The following is an 18,099-nucleotide window of genomic DNA, read 5'->3' on the forward strand; positions in this document are numbered from 1 at the left end:
CACTTATGACTCTACTTGGTTGGGCAATCTTTATGTTGTATTCCTGTGATAGCCTCTTGCTTTTTGTTCTTCATTTATTTTTACCCCCCAAACTCTCTTCATTTGATCAATATAGTTTTTTCCCCCACTAATTACCATCAACTCACACAAGAAAATGCTTTGGTTTGCTTACTGTCTTCTGAAAGTCTTGATAAAGACAACTCGCTCAAACTCTACAGTAGAGACAGGTCTCTCGAGACTGATCAGAAATTAGAGGCATTAAATACCATAATCTCTGAAATTTCATGCCAGCAGAAATATCTTGAAAGTACCTTAATTAATTAATTAATTTGTACCTTAGGGTACAAATTATAGTCATAACAAAATTTTGTTTCTTCTCAATGTATTTAATAATGATTCCTAATTTTATTATAAAATACCACAAAACTCTGATTTCTTGTTTAGGGACCCCCAAACCAACCATCAGATGGATATGGAATGGTAGGGAGCTGACAGGCAGAGAGCCTGGTATTTCTATTTTGGAAGATGGCACATTGTTGGTTATTGCTTCTGTTACACCCTCTGACAATGGGGAGTACATCTGTGTCGCAGTCAATGAAGCTGGAACCACAGAAAAAAAATATAACCTCAAAGTCCATGGTAAACATAGATAAAATACCAAAATCATATACTTGAATATGTGACATTTTCTAATTCTCATATATGTAAGTTATTCTTTCATTGTAGGCTTATTTAATATTAATGCGAATAGAATGTTATCAAAAGGAAATTGATAATCTGATTGCATTGGTTAATTGATTGATTTAAAATTTCATGTAATTTTTTATTGTGACTTTATTTAAAATTCAGTAGTAGAATAGTCAAAAAGTTTCATGAGCTAAGCTAAGCTATCTACTTATCCTACCTAACAGCAAAGAAATTTATTAACTTCGTGTGTGTGTGTGTGTGTGTGTACGTGTATTTTCCCAGAGATATTTTATATGTAACAAGGAAATATGAATATATATTTTATCTTCTTTTTGTGTATAAAAAGGTACATATATATAGAAGAACATTGTATCCATTACTCTACACCTTGTCTATTTTACTAAAATATCTATCTTGGGGATTATTCATTATTCCTAACTCTTATTTATACCTATATAGCATCCCACTGTATGGCTATGCCTTGATTTCCTTAACCTTCATCTATTAATGATGAACATTTAGGTGTTACCAGTTATTTGTTATTATAAGTAACACTTTAATGAAATATTTGTACATTGGTAATTTTGCATCAGTCACAGGTTATGTTCATTTTAAAATTTCATGGATATTGGCTTCCACAGACACTGGGAAATATGCACGTCCATCAGCAAAGTAGTGAGTCCCTCTCGTGACTTCATTAAGACCCTAGCAGTTTACATTTTGAGTGGTATGCGGAAACTAGTTTCTCCCTTAAATTTATCCTAAGTTTTATCCTCACTTCAAAACTCTGAACTGATAATTAAAGTAAAACTTTAATAAGAATTATTTATAAATATATTGGTCAAGATTTTTCATATTATGTTAAGGCATGTGCTTAAATATGACCAGCCTTTCTAGTTATCAGATATCTTAGAATTTGCTTTCTAAAGGCCTGTGTAAAGAAACGTCATAAGTAACATTTATTACAAAATTATCTAGCCATGACTCCTCTTTTTGCAGTTCCTCCAGTAATTAAAGATAAAGAACAAATAACAAACGTATCTGTGTTGGTCAATCAGCTGACCAATCTCTTTTGTGAAGTTGAAGGTACTCCTTCTCCCATCATTATGTGGTACAAAGATGACATCCAGGTAAATGAAGACATCAGAATATGCATAATTCCTTGCCTCTGCCTCTGAAATAAATCATTCAAATGTGACTTTCTTATTAATAATGATACAAAACTTCTGCATCAATTCCTAATTGTGCATTTGTATTGGGATTGGAAATAACACTGACCATTTTGGCCTTTGAAGGTGACTGAAAGCAGCACTATTCAGATTGTGAACAATGGAAAGATATTAAAGCTCTTCAAAGTCACTCCAGAGGATGCAGGAAGCTATTCCTGCAAAGCAGTTAATATTGCAGGCACTTCTCAGAAGTATTTTAACATCGATGTGTTAGGTAAGGGAAACAGTCTTTTAAAAACGCTACAATGATCAGATGCATTTCTTATAATAGAATGGAGCTGACAGTTATGAAAGAGCAAAGAGATTAAAAAATTGAAAAGAGAAATATCATTTGTTTCACTCTTTCATTATTTTGGTCTTTAATATTGGTTAACGAATCATATGATATAGAATATTTTAAGTTTTTTATTATTTATCATAGAAATGTCTGTGAATATTTGGTACTATCTTATGCATAAAATAATAAATAACTACTCTTGTTGATTTCTCCTATTAGGTGGGCAGTAAATTCTCTGGGGAGTAACTATACAGGATGATGCAGAGTAAAACTCATTAATGCTCTTGACACATGAAGCTGCTAGGTTGTAACTTGAACTGGAGAAAAGTAGCAAATGCACCTTTCCCTGCATTCTAATTAACTCATAACTAAATCACCTCTGCCCTGATCCTAATTAAGAGGGGAAAATTCTGAGTGTGGGTAGAGGAATTGAAATATAAGACATTTAGAAAATTTTAATGGTACTCATAAATTTAAAGTTTTATAATTTTAGTTTATGAAATTATATTTGCCAATTAAAGTTTACTTTGTGATAAAATGACTTCCTCCCTTTTCAATATTTTGTTCATCCATATGGGCATATGTTTCTAAGTCTGGGAATGATGCTGCATTCAAATAACCATTTTTAAGCTGCTTCAGCATAAAAATAATCCCTCTCATTAGTCTTCTCAGAGCCTGAAATACTTTGCATTTCCTCTACCAAAATTATTCTTATAATATTTAAGTACAGGCTATAAAAAACAAACTAAGTAATCTTTTTCTATCATTAGTCACATTGGCATTATTTCTCTTGGCATTCATTTACTTTGAATTCTGTGTGCTGATGACTCCCAAATTTTTATTTCCAGCTCAGACTTCTTCTCTGAGCTCTAAGAATATATATCTCATCTTTTCCACAGTGTCTTAACTTGATGTCTTAGGGGCATATCAAACAGAAAGGTCTCAATGAACATCTGTTCATCTGGGGTCATCTTCAGTGATCCCCATCACAGTGCCAAACATGTCCATCCACCCACTTGCTTCTGCTAGAACCTAGCACTCATTCTTTCCACCTACCTCTCCCCAATTCCTTAAATATATCTACATCCTGTCAAGTCTACTTCCTAATCCAATGTTGAACTATCTACTTCCTTTCATTTCTAACTGTGAAAGTATCATCATTTATAAGCCAAATTAATGTAGTAACCTCTGAACTGCTCCCCTTCATCCACTCTTTGCCACTCAAATCCATTCTTAATCCCCCAGCCAATGTGGTCTTAAAACACAAATCTGATCACACCCCTCCTCTACTGAGGGAGCTACTTTGGTGGTTGGTCATTGCCCTGAAGATGAAGACCAAACATCTTAACATGATATGAAGGGAGAGGATTTAAAAGTCAGGGAAGCGTACAGGAATTCTTCAATATTTTGGTAATTCTGAGAATAAAAACTAACATAGTCATTTTCATAGGTCTCCCATCCGATCATAGCATAGAGGCCCTTTAAAAGAAATAAGGGTAATATACTTCAAACAGCACTATGTTGTAATATGTAGAATTTGAACATTATAAAATTAATATTGATGTCATTTGTTATCTAAAATGTATAACAGTAATAAATTGCATTATATGAGCTTCACTGCTCACTTGTATTCTCAACTCCTTTTGCACTCCTCAAAATGAGTTAGTTTTTGCAGGTAATTGTCCTGCTAGTGAATCTTTCATGAATGTGTTCATATATTTAAATTTAGCATTTGGGTGGGTCCACAGATGCAATATGAAAAGGTATTATTGTGTGGTATTTTATTTGTAATATTAAAATCCTATTGAAATACTGTAGAAGTCAATAATAATCTGCTCTTCCTACCCCCCCACTTTTTTGTGAAGTCATAGATATTCATGATAAAATGTTTTGTTCAAGTCCCACCCACCATAATAGGTGCCAACTCCCCAAATGAAGTCTCTGTTGTCTTCAACCATGACATCACCCTCGAATGCCAAGTCAAAGGCACCCCTTTCCCCGTTATTCACTGGTTCAAAGATGGCAAGTGAGTACCCTTTCTCTATTTGTTGCAAGGGTCCAATTGATAGGAAATAGATGTATAAATGCTTATGGATTTTCTCCCTTTCAATTATTTTAAACACAGATATTATTAAATGAACATGAAGGAAAAACAATATTATTCAAAAACTGGTCTCAAAGTCTTGTAATACCTTTTATTCTTGTGAATTATAAGAACTTTATAAACGCCAGAAATTTATTTTAGAAACATAGAGGCACTCAGATTTACTGTACACTAAATATTCTGCCCAAAGGCTTAGAATAAAAAATGAAAAATGCAAGCTTCAAATGCAGAGATAATTTTGCCTTTACATGGAACTATTTGACTTATGAAAAAAGAAAATTTTTATGACAAGATGAATACTTAAGCTAGTGCTATAAATGTAAAAAAGGAACAGTCACAGAAGAGCAACAGATATTTCCCAGACTTCATGTTCAAGGGCTACTGAGGTTTGCCCACACGGATATGGCTGCAGTGATTCGTATTGTTCTTGAGAGCTTATTTTTCACAGCATGGTCACAGTTCGAGTATTATTATCATTTTTGAGGCAGGTGTCTAAGACTTAAGAGTAAAGATTTGCATTGTATAGAATAAAGTATGCAACTACGTATAAGTAAAGTATGCAAACTTTTTTTATAAATCAATAAAAAAGACAACAGAAAAATGAATGGAGGATATAAACAGGCAATTTAAAAATTTGTAGTTAAGCAATAAATGTATTAAAAGATGCTCTAGAGAGCATTATGCTAATGAAATAAGTCAGTCAGAGAAAGACAAATACTATATGATTTCACTCATATGTAGAACTTAGGAAACAAAACTGATGAACATAGAGGGGGAAGAAAAGAGAGGCTAACAATAAAGATGACTCTTAACTATAGAGAACAAACAAGGTTGCTGGAGGGGAGGTGGGCAGGGAGATGGGTTAAATGGATGATGGGTATTAAGGGGGGCACTTGTTATGATGAGGACTGGGTGTTGTATGTAAGTGATGAATCACTTAATCTTACATGTGACACAAATATTACACTGTATGTTAACTAACTGGGATTTAAATAAAACTTGGAAGAAAAAAGAAAAAGAGGCTCACTCTCAATAATTTGGAGAATATAAACAAAAATCAGGTCAGATTGGCAAATAAATAAGTATATAAATAAATACATAAAGGTTTGAACAATGTCAAGTGTTGGCTAGAATGTGGGAAATCAGGATGTAATACTATGTTGCAGAGAATGTAAATTAGTACTCTGTAAGGCAATTTGTTGATATCTATTAAAATTTGAATGCCCTTATGCTGTAATGTAGCAAATACACTTTCAGGATTTAGGAGAGAGAAGTAAGAATTCATGCGGATCCACAGGAGGGCTTGCACCACAGTAGGTAATATTCCCAAAACACTGTGGTGTCAGAAAAGTGAAAACTGCCTAATACCCAACATTAGGAGATGGGTAGAAAACTTACAGCATAGTCATATTGTGAAATACTGTGCAGCAATTAAAAAAAGTAAGATCAAGCTATAGGCACCAAAAATATCTCTACAGCTATTGCTAAGTGAAAAGAGAAGTAGAACAAAGCAATACCATTTACAAACTAGATTCTTTTGGGAAGACATTTAAGAGTGAAAATGTTTAGAAAAAAACATGTGGAAGAATACAAACCAAACTTAGAATGGTGAGATGTCTAGAGAGAAGACTCACATTAGGGGTAATAAATCAAGAGAACCTTTTCTTATTATAATACTTTTTTGTTTAAATTTTTATGTTACTTGCATAATTAACAATCAGTACAAGTTTTAAAGTTACTTAAATTTGAGTAATATTATCAAGTATTCACTTCCTTTAAACAGTTAAGATGCAATAAATTAAGGTACTTTATTCTCTTATTTATCTCTTTATTATCTCTGCATTGAAGCTTTTGAGAACTTCCTACAAAGTGTCATACCAAGAAATAGTGAAGGGTGCTTCTGTAGACGATTAAATGTGCTTCCATTTAATCGTGTAGTCTGACTCATGGCTTTTAATAGAGCAGTGCATCTAATTATTTATCATGGCTAAGTCACTGCAAATTTTTAAAAACTAGCTATGGGTCTTCCTGAAAGAAGATCAGTGGATTTTAAAGGTATGAACCGTAGGATATTGTAGACTTTAATAACCATGTTTCAAGTATCTCATAAAGCTGCTGCCAATTATGTAAAGTGAGTCAATAAATGACTCTACATAGTAGAAAAAGACTTCCTTGACAACTAGAGAGGAGCTGCTTTTGGCATAAATATCTTTGAGTATTTATGATTATATATGAAAGCATTCATATTTGTTACAATATCTGCTTTTTAGAAAAGTTGGCATGATCATTGCCTTTAGGAAGTAGTAACTATTCATTCTACTGTGAATACTTTTCCAGGTACATAATGATATTGGCTTAAAAATAATATTGCTTTGCCTCAAGCTTCTATACTCTTAGTTTTACTTTACTAACTGATGATAGAAATTTTAGCTATGCAAACAAAAAAAGAAGGAAAATAAGCAGGAGAAGGAAGACTAAAACAAATAATGACACTACCAGGTTTCTATTAATATTCAACAATTGAGTTTGACATGAAGGGAATTTTCATCTCAAAGTAATAGTTATCTAACTTTCATTAGTAAAGTGCTTTAATAATTCCATTTTTCTGAGTAGGAGTACTGATCACATCATTGCATTTCTTTTAGAGTCATACAGAAAAAAACAACTTTGATTCATATTTTTAAACTCCTATGATTAACGATTTTTGCTGTGCTCAATAAGAGAGGAAACATAGGAAAATAAAAATGGACCCACAGAATAAAATTTATTTTTTCTAGGCCTTTATTTTTAGAGGATCCTAACATTGAACTTCTAGACAGGGGACAAGTTTTGCATTTAAAGGATGCACGAAGAAGTGACAAGGGGCGCTACCAGTGCGCTGTGTCTAATGCAGTTGGCAAACAAGCCAAGGACATAAAACTGACTATCTACAGTAAGTGTGATTTTCTTATGCTTTTTGTTATTATCAATCCTCACTATAAATTGAAAAGAAGGGGCACCTGGGTGGCTCAGTCGCTTAAGCATCTGATTCTTGATTTCAGCTCAGATCATGATCTCAGGTTCGTGAGATTGTATGTACGCATGTGCTCTCTCGCTGCCCCCCCCCAAAAAAAACAAAACAAAACTTGAAAAGGAGGGTTTAATATTAACTGTTCTTTTATTCAATACTGAATAATTTGGAATGCTACTTATTTTATTTATTTATTTATTTTTAAAGATTTTATTTATTTATTTGCCAGAGAGAGACACAGCGAGAGAGGGAACACAAGCAGGGGGAGTGGGAGAGGGAGAAGCAGGCTTCCCTGCGGAGCTCGATCCCAGGACCCTGGGATCATGACCTGAGCCAAAGGTGGACACTCCATGACTGAGCCACCCAGGCGCCCCTGGAATGCTACTTATTTTTGAAGCAAGAGCCTATCTTCTGTGTTTTAGACCAGGACATTGCATCCAGTTTTAATGCATTTTGTCATGAAGTAAGGATTTCTTTGAGAGTTGTAGTGATTTTCAGTTAATGTCACTCAAGAGGGCAGGTGTTTCCTATTTGATTAGTATATAATAAATCCAATGTCTGTCTCCTTAAAAGGGTTAAAAAAAACCCTCTAAAAGGAGTTGAAATGCATGAATTGAATGAAGTCAGTGGCATGCAGACGTTTCAGTTTTTCTCTTTTCATACCATCTTGGCCTTTATTCTGCCCACATGGTGATATTTTAAATGCCTTATGTTTGTGCCACCCTTCTCTCCCAGCTAAGTCCCCACCAGAGGAGTTAGCCATCATTTCACTAAAAGTCTCAATATCCCCTGAGGAAGGTGAATTCCAAAGTCATTTTTTTTTAATACTCAGAGTCATAGGAAGGCACATGAACATTACGTTGCAGGCACAAAGAATTACCCAATAGAAAGGAACAGAACTCAATAGGCCAGTCATGCTTACTGTGGTTCTACTTACTGCACTAATTTCGGTCCCTCCACTGTGTATGATACTCAAGAAATTTTAGATACTTCAGGAATATCACCTTTTGACAGGATCTTCCCAATCCAAGCCGTCACCCAGTCACTATTGCATTGTCTGAGTTTATTTTCTTCATAACACATATCACTGTCTGATAAGTTATTGCTCAATTATGGGTTTATTTACCTATTTGCTATTTGTCTCCAAGGAAGCTAAACTTCACAAGAGCAGGGCCTTGTTTTGCTGGTTCCCTACTTTGATACACGGTAGCTCTCAAGAAATGTTTGCTAAATGAATGAATGGTCTATTGATACACTGTCCAGTACTGTAACCACTAGTCACAGGAGGCTGGAGAGCACTGGAAATGTGGCTAGTCCACACTGACACAAGCTGTAAGTATAAAATATAGACCAGATATCAAAGACTTAATATGAAAATATAATATATCTAATTAATAATTTTGCATTGAATAAAACTGGAAATGATGGTAAATAAAATATTTTATGAAAACTTATTTCCTCTGTTTATTTTCAAATTTTTTAACATGGCTACTCGAAATATTTGTATTATGTATATGGTTAGCATTGTGTTTCTACTGGACAGCACTGGTCTAGTCATTTATAAGAACTTGTGCTTCTGAGACAGGTAGATGAGTTGAGATCCAGTTTTTGCCACTCACTAGCTTTGTGACTTTGGACACATTTCCCAACCCTTTGATCTTCAGTCTCCTCATCTGTAAAATGGGATAATAATGGCACCTACTTAATAGTGTTATTGTGATGGGCGCCTGGGTGGCTCACATGGTTAAGCGTCTGCCTTCGGCTCAGGTCATGATGCCAGGGTCCTGGGATCGAGCCCCGCATCGGGCTCCCTGCTCAGCGGGAAGCCCGCTTCTCCCTCTGCCTCTCCCCCTGCTCATGCGCGCTGTCTCTCTCTGTATCTCTCTGTCTCAAATGAATAACTAAAAAATCTTAAAAAAAAAAATAGTGTCATTGTGAGGATCAAAAGCTAATACTTACTGGTTACCTGGCTTAAAGTAAGAGTTTAATAAATGTTATTCATTTTTCATTATTTACTTGGTGATTGCATTGTCTTACTAGCTTGATTTCTATATAACTTCACTGGATTTGAAATTTCCCTTTTTTAATGTTAGTGTCTTTATATAAAATTTGAATAGCTCTCTTGAATCAAAGAGATTTTATTTAATGCATGCTTTTAAATCATTTCTATCTATAAATAGAAGCCTTGGAAGAATTCAGTCATGAAAAGACATGTCCTCCAAAAAAGAGTAACATTACTGAAAGATTGGCAATCATGAATCCAAGTTAAACAAAAGTGTTATTGCTACCATTGGCCTCCTACCAGAACCAGACATTTAAATAATAGGTGCAAATTTTCCCCTAAGCTTTTGAGTAGTCTTCTCTACATTGTTGTATTGTTGCCAGGGTCTATGATGAATACATTTTGGTGGTTCAGTAAGACACCTATTTCCATAGAACTTGGGTTCTTTTATTTCAGATCCTCTTGTTCACTCTGTATGATGCCCTAAGGCACCCAGAAGAGAGGGATCTATAGTGATTAAATTTTCTAGGATTGTCTGAGATGAAAGGCATTACAACATTGTGAAGTTTTGAGTATTATAATTCAGGAAATAGTGCATTTCCTTCCTAGCAAGCTTGTCTGCGCTTCCAAGTGGGTAATCTTAAGCTTATTTTATTTCACTTATGAAAATGCTTTTATTCCTAAGAATGAATGAAACAGATGCCATATTTGGGCTAACTGTGAGGAATATTTATGTAGATTTCAGATTGATAATGTGTTTCACGCCACAGTTAATTCATTTGTTTTCCTTATTTACATACTAACACGAGGACAAAACAGGTGATGCCCTTGAAAGGCAGAAATGCACGTTGTACCTGAATAAGGAAAGAAATGGAGACAAAGTAAGAGTGAAAAAATAAGAGATGGGGGAAAGGGGAGGGGAAAGATGTGAAAGAAGGAAGGAAATAAAAGAGCTTTTAATATCCTATGGGGAGATCGTGTAAACTGACAGCTATTAGTTCTGAGGCAAAGATTTTTAATGTGAGGTTTGTGTTTGAGTTTAGGAAGTCTGAGAGCCTCCCCAGAGTGTACAGAAGTCTTTGAGTATATATGTGCGGTGCGTATTAATGTGCAGTGTGTTCATAACCTTTATCTGTAACAATGTCCCTCAAATAGAAGTAAGGTCTCAGAAAAGTATATATGAATTAAACTGAAATAGGAAGTGACATTTATTTATTGGCAAATTAAGCAGTAGATGTCAATCAGAAATGTTCTTTGAGTAATTTTTGTCAAATTCATAAATGCAAAATTTTTAGATAGCTTCTTTTCAGTGCAAATGATATGCCTTTGTAAAACATTCATGAAGAATAGGGACTTATTTGAACCTATGTTCTTGCTGTCATTAATGTATCATCTAATTGCCAGCTGATTTAGGCAATTTGAACCAGAAGTTTGATATGCATTTATAGATTAACATATGGCATAAATAGCCTTAAAACAAAATGAAAATTTTAAATCTGAATTAAATGCTCTTCCTTAAGATTTCAAAATGGTAGCTTGAATTTGTATTAATTACTTATCTTGGACTTGGCAAACCTTTTTTTATAAAGGGCAAGATAGTAAATATTTTGGATTTTGCAGACCATGAGACAAAATCAAGGATATTATGTAGGTACTTATATATCAAAGTAGAAATAAATTTCTACCAATTGTCTATTGATAAAATTCTTTTTTCTAGTAATTTTAAAAATTATAATTTTTTTTATAATTACAAATCTACTAATGAGAAGAATGAAATTCTTTTGGGGGGGGATAAACTTTTAATTAATTGAAGGTCAAAGTTAGTGATCCCTCTCACCAAAATTGAATGCAAATGTTCATCTGTTAATGCTGATCTATAATGAGATCTTATGTATTTCATCTTGGAAAATGTCTTTTCATGCAGATGTGTACTGTCAAATACCAATATCAGTTTGTGAACATGTTATTTTAATTGACCATATTCATTGCTTGGAAAGCATTTATTGAATTCCCTTATATTCTTTTGATAAACTGACTTTTAGCATGTCATACCACAGATTAAACATTTCCAATTGAAAGTTGGATGGAAGGTCCTCATTCTCAGAGATAACTGAATTTCGAATGTAGAAATTTCCTTTGTATTTGTATCAAGGTCTGACAAACATTGCTGAAACTGAAATTTGAGCTCAGAAAATATATCCACAGCAAATCTGTAGGGAATGGAGATCTCAATTTTGTTTGACAGCATGGGAAATTTATAAAGCAGTTTGACATTAATTGTGATTCAAACAAAATGACTACCATAGTATAAGTTTTGCATTTAAGTGCTGTTTGGTCTGGTAATTTTAGGTTGAATTCATTAAGAAACATTATCAAGTTTATAGCAAAACTAGTTTCCAAAATCACTCAGTGGTATTCAGTAATAGTGTTTGAGGACAATTCTTTTCATTCAGAAAAAATAGTCTCAGCCCTGAGCTCAAAAAATTAAAATTTAACTTTACCACCATTAAGGCACTGAACTGTTCTATGGTAGGACAAGTCTTTATACTCAGTTTCTACATGTAGCAAAAATTCATGGAACTGATGATTTTCAAGTCCATAAGGGCAAATAAAAGATACCATGGACACTTCTGGTTGTTAACATATGAATACTTTACACGGAGGGCTTGCTGATAAATAATGCAAGGAATATAGACTTTTAAAACCTTACATTTTAATAGGCTTTGTGAATTTGTCTAAGCCTTTTCCTGCCCCCCATATATTTTTACCACCATCACTTGCACTGTATCTTAGCAGATTCCACTTCAGGTTGTAATGAATTCGTGTTTTTTGTTTTGTTTTTTTTTTTAACTTCTTTGAAAATATTTTTGTCTCTAGTCGTTCCGTGCAGACTATTCTTAGAGGCTAATTCTTCAGTTTCTTCAAATTTGGCATTGATTCCTCAAACAAAAAGCAGTATCAGTAACATCTGTTAGTTTGTCAGGGGCCAAGAATACTATTCAGAAAAGCTGCCTTTAAAAAAAATTAACTATTAATGTTGCTCCCAGCGTTCCCTACTCTTCAAGCAATTGTTCTCATGGAAAGGCTCATAATCTTAAACAAGGATTTAAGATTTCTCTGGACACATTTCTGTGACTACTGACTAATCATCCCTGATTTTAATTAAATTACTGTTGGTAAATGGCTTTTCTTGCTTGGCGAACATATGACCACTGAGAAACTTATTTTGATTGTAGCCTCATTTTGACTTTTTATTTTTGTGAAGAAGTTCTGTTATGCGTCAGTCCATTTTACATTTTCTAATTTTTCCAACTGTTGTTTTGAATTGGCAGTAATGTGACAAGTGCTTAGTCTAGTAGTATTAGTGTATATTGTAATCTTTCAGAACAGCTATAGAATTATTTAAAAAAAAAACCCAATGCTTTGCCATTTGATTTATAACAAAATAGTCCACACTGTGTTGTGCTTTAAAAATGTGAATTTTAAAGTCTTCTTTTCTTTTCTTGTTTTGATGTGAGAGGTACTCACTGATAATAAAAATAAAATATCATGGTATGGTGATATGCATGGCAACTTGAAATGCTATTGAGTTATAACTATGTCACTTAAATTTATGGTGAGCTGAGCAGCAGTGAGAAGCAATGAGAATATGTATTTGCTATTTTTTGTAACTACCTAATTCAGTTATTAGAGAAAGTAACCATAGACAATATGTAAACAAATGGGTGTGACTATATCCCAATAAAATTTTATGGACACCCAAGTTTGAATTTCATATAATTTTTACATGTCACAAAATATTGTTAGTATTATTTTGATTTTTTTCCCACCCATTTAAAGATGTAAAAACTATTCTTAACTCAGCATCTCCATGCCTGGCCTGTGAACCATAGTTGGTTTCCCTGAGCTATATATTAAACCACTTGATAAGAAAATTACTCTACCACCACGTTTACCTCACAGTGTAGTAGATCTTTCCTTAAATTATGTGTGACAAAAAAATGTGTAGGTGAATGTTTGTCACTGTGAGCTGGTTTTAAGAATGATTATTAGAAAATATTAAGGTACTCTATTCAGCACTCAGCTCTTGTTTTCTAAAATCCTTTTCCACTAAAAGAAGACAGAGCTTTCCTAGGGAAATGGTTAATTCTAAGGCTGGGGCAGGGAATATATAAGATGAGCCTGCAGCATGTAGTGAGCCAGAAAGTAAGAAAGTATCAAAATAGTAAAATGACATGGATATGTCAGAGAAACATAGGAACCAAATGAAATAGCTTCCAGTGGTCAAAACTGGAACAATTTGAATACTATAGTATTAGATTATAACCCAAAGTATAAAATAAGTTTCCATGAATTCATACTGATAAAAATAAATTGTTAAATAAGTGAACAAATTGGGGAGGAGAAACAAAATTATAGAGAATAATTCCAAATAGATTATGTAGGTATTCTTCTCTCAAGAAGTCGAACATAACTCCACACCCCGTACGTATGGGCTGGAAAGAGTGATTCCTTTCCCAAAAAAAGGGGAAAAGGAGAGCAACTTTACAGTGGAGAAACCTAGCAAAAGCTACTGTAACCAGATTATTGAGGTTAACATGATCATGATGTCATGCTGATAATTTGTACCTTTGATATGATCTGATGAGAAAGTTATTTTACCTCTGGGATCTTCCTCCTAAACAAATAATCCTACTTCAGCCATAAGAAAAACATTCTATAACATATCCTATTCTAAAATATAAGTTTAATAAAATAATATTAATGCACTCCCAATTCAGGCACATGCCATTTGATTTCTTTTAACTTGTTGCATTTATAGCGCAATCCTGGAATGACCACAGTCAAAAGATGTAGCGGGGATTGAGCCACTTGAGTTGTTTTTCCAACAACAGAGTTCTCATGTGGTGTGAGTGGCCAGGAATGTGGTTGCTGAATTATGGAAGATACACATGTAGCCAATTAGATGAGTAAAGTTGAGTGAATGAACTCTTGGCAGCTAAAACAAATAAACAAACAAACAAAAAAACCCCCAAAAATCCCAACAACAACGAAACAAAAACCGGTAAGAAGCAGAAGTTAAAGCTTCCATGGCTATTTCCAGTAGCTGGTTCTTTTTTTTTTTTTGACAGAGAGAGAGACAGCGAGAGGGAATACAAGCAGGGGGAGTGGAAGAGGGAGAAGCAGGCTTCCAGGCGAGCAGGGAGCCCAATGTGGGGCTCCATCCCAGTACCCTGGGATCATGACCTGAGCTGAAGGCAAACGCTTAATGACTGAGCCACCCAGGCGCCCCCCCAGTAGCTGGTTCTGAAGGCACTTAGACCTTTAGTATTTTGCGGGGAGAGGGCATGCAGTCGTACCACATCTGACATTTTTGTTCCCTTGGCCTGATGTCAAATGTATTCTATCTACTTTAAGTGGGGTTTTATTTTGTTTTGCTTTGTTTGTTAAACATAACTTTCTTAGTTACTGTAATATGATCTATTGGACTTAAATGAACCCCTGAAACTGAAACTGTGACTGTTTGCTTTTACTGAAATCTGAAACCCAAGAGGAGGGTGATAAAGATTAAAAAGACAGGCAATTTATTATCAGTAGATAAATCATAGACTTCCTAATTGTCTTTAATTCCTAAATCCTTTATTTTTTAAAATATATTTTTTAAAGGTTTTATTTATTTATTTGACAGAGAGACAGCGAGAGAGGGAACATAAGCAGGGGGAGTGGGAGAGGGAGAAGCAGGCTCCCCGCTGAGCAGGGAGCCCAATGTAGGGCTCCATCCCAGGACCCTGGGATCATGACCTGAGCCAAAGGCAGACACTTAATGACTGAGCCACCCAGGCGCCCCTTCTAAATACTTTAAATGCATTATTTAAACTTCTACAACATTTAAGAATTTGATGCAGATGCTAAAGCTTAGAAAACTTGTTTCTGTTCTGAAATCCTTTATAGTTCCACCTACTATTAAAGGAGGGAATGTCACCACAAAAGTAACAGCATTGATCAACAGCATAATTAAGCTGGAATGTGAAACACGGGGACTGCCGATGCCTGCTATTACTTGGTATAAGGATGGCCAACCAGTCATATCCAGCTCACAAGCACTTTATATTAATAGAGGACAATTTCTTCATATCCCTCGAGCACAGGTTTCTGATTCAGCAACATATACATGTCATGCAACCAATGTTGCTGGAACTGCTGAAAAGTCATTTCATGTGGACGTCTATGGTAAGGAAAAAATACGTGCTTTAATCACATACCTTTCTGTCTATGCTTTTTAATATGCTGACATCTAATTCATTCACTAATAAATTCCTGGTGGGTTTGATCATTTTCAAAATGCATGGATAGGAACTGGCAGAATTGCCCTGTGATTTAAAAAAACATTTTTAAAAGCTACAGTTAGTAAAAGTGGTCCATTCATCTGCCCAACCATTTGCCCATTTCACATGGGGCATCTAGACCATTCGGTTTTTATGAAGAAGGTAAAGTAGTTGTTAGGACTAAGATCATTCTCTACTCTTTACCCTTTATAAACGAGACACAGTACAAAGTATCCCACAATATTTAGGATAGCTGCGGATCAGCTAACCCAAGAAATTCTTTCCTTAATAGCTTAGAGAGAGACAGACATGTAGGTAGTTTCTGTGGTCAGACTACGTGAAAACAAAATCCTTATTTCATTAGAATTTCAAAGATGCCTGAAATATTACTTTTTTCTGCCTAGTTCCTCCAGTGATTGAAGGTGACTTGGCCGTACCTCTGAATAAGCAAGTGGTTATCGCTCATTCGCTGACACTAGAGTGTAAAGCTACTGGCAACCCTCCTCCAGTTCTCACCTGGTTAAAAGATGGTGTACCTGTGAAAGCCAGTGACAACATCCGTACAGAAGCTGGTGGGAAGAAACTAGAAATCATGAGTGCCCTAGAAGTTGATCGGGGACAGTATGTATGTGTGGCTACGAGTGTGGCTGGAGAAAAGGAAATCAAATACGAAGTTGATGTCTTAGGTAAATAAGGATGCCACCATCTGGATTCCAGATTCATAGCACAACCTGACCATTTTATGAAATGCTTTTTTGGTCATAGAACAATAAAACAGTTTTAGAGAAGGTTCAGTTATCTGTTCAACTCTGGACTGCACATTACTAAGTGGTGGATTTATTACCAGAGTCCCAAGATCTAAGAACCCACATAAATCTTGCACTGATCTTGATAGGTACACTTTGTATTTGTAAGTGCATTGATGCATTTTACATCTATGACAATATCGGATTGCAGTGAGTGATATCATGGTCCTCTGTCATGAGCACTATGCTATGTCTAATGCAGGAAACAGTCTCTGGGCCTTGGAAAGTCATCTTGCAATGTTTTTGGTCTCTATTTCTCTATAAATTGAAGGCTTTTTGAGCAGAGGTCCAATTTTTGAGGTTCCCTTCTCTTATTATTATGAAAATAAGCAACATAAAATATGACCCAACTGTACATTCAGATGGCATCAGCAGCACCAGAGTGCTCGATTAATTGAGAAAAATCCACAGCATGTCAAAAATACGTTCATTGATCCTAGCAAGTGTGTATGATAAAATATATTTTACATTTCAAATCCCCTTCATGTATCAAATTTCTATGATACTTGTCAGCCTTCTGAACTGCAACTTAGTATTGCTTAAAATGGTGGTGTATTTTTTCTGGTATACATTTCTTTGTATGTTACATCTCTGTTGTTTTCTAGTGCCACCAGCTATAGAAGGAGGAGATGAAACATCTTACTTCATTGTGATGGTTAATAACTTACTGGAGCTAGATTGCCAAGTGACGGGCTCTCCCACGCCAACTATCATGTAAGGGTTTTGGTATGTCTTCTAAATATCTCCCACTTCTTTATTTGAGTGTTTTAAGGCTATCTTGAAAAAATTTCTGTGTCATTAAAAGATGGCCATATAAAATTATATTATTTATATTCCTCTTTTAAAAGACATACTCTATATACAAGGCAACTTTTGCTTAATAATCACACGGACCTCAAATCTGTTCAATTAGAGGAATTCCATTTATGCTCCTAGAAATGACATTTTCAGTTCATAGAGACAGACTACTAAGCAGTATCTGTCAGATCTTCTTGAGGCACTGAAATGTTTAATGAATGACTAAATAAAAAGAAATGTACTGGACATATTAGGGAAATAGTTACCGTGCATATATGTTTACCAATTCTTTTTTCTCATTCCTTCATTCACAAAGCATTTCGTGAATACTTAACCTTCATTTCCAAGGTGCAGGATATGCAAAGGAACAGTCAGTCAACTAAGAGAATAAAATATGTTCACATATGATTACAAAGTAAAATGGAAAATGATAACTCATAAGAAATGAAAAAATATAATGCTGTATCAGGGTTTTATTTTTCAGATATTTTAGGAATGTATTCACTTTGCTGGTTAATGTTATTTAAACATTTGAAGTGAATACCATTTAGGGGCATTGCCTCTTTGTTTCCTCAACGTAAAGAGAAGAATGAAGAAACCGCATAGCTACTGGGGTTCCAACACTGTGCCAACTTCTGTGTTGGGCCAGGTTTACTTTTTTCTTTTCCCCATTATAGTTCATTTTACAGAATGGGCAAATAGGGAATTAGGCAAATACGCAATTGAGAATTTACATATGTATGTATGTGTAGAAACATTTAATATATAGATAAATCTAGTTCCTCTAAGATATATATACACACGCACATATCTTTTAGGAACTAAGTTATTTAAAAATACATCTCCAGACTTCTTTTTGC

General features: G+C 34.7%; 1 protein-coding gene across 1 annotated transcript in view; it reads left to right on the plus strand.

The window, feature by feature from the left end:
- The window catches only part of HMCN1 (hemicentin 1), a 487,037-nt gene that overhangs the window by 285,375 nt on the left and 183,563 nt on the right, over nucleotides 1-18,099 (plus strand). Inside the window, exons 26-33 of the mRNA XM_021682591.1 lie at nucleotides 445-639; nucleotides 1,687-1,817; nucleotides 1,983-2,130; nucleotides 4,093-4,219; nucleotides 7,075-7,229; nucleotides 15,262-15,540; nucleotides 16,040-16,321; nucleotides 17,047-17,155. Of these exons, the coding sequence (XP_021538266.1) occupies nucleotides 445-639; nucleotides 1,687-1,817; nucleotides 1,983-2,130; nucleotides 4,093-4,219; nucleotides 7,075-7,229; nucleotides 15,262-15,540; nucleotides 16,040-16,321; nucleotides 17,047-17,155 (1,426 nt within the window). The remainder of the gene's footprint in view (nucleotides 1-444; nucleotides 640-1,686; nucleotides 1,818-1,982; nucleotides 2,131-4,092; nucleotides 4,220-7,074; nucleotides 7,230-15,261; nucleotides 15,541-16,039; nucleotides 16,322-17,046; nucleotides 17,156-18,099) is intronic.

The sequence above is a fragment of the Neomonachus schauinslandi genome, chromosome 6 (assembly GCF_002201575.2).
Source record: "Neomonachus schauinslandi chromosome 6, ASM220157v2, whole genome shotgun sequence".
Classification (NCBI taxonomy): Eukaryota; Metazoa; Chordata; class Mammalia; order Carnivora; family Phocidae; genus Neomonachus; species Neomonachus schauinslandi.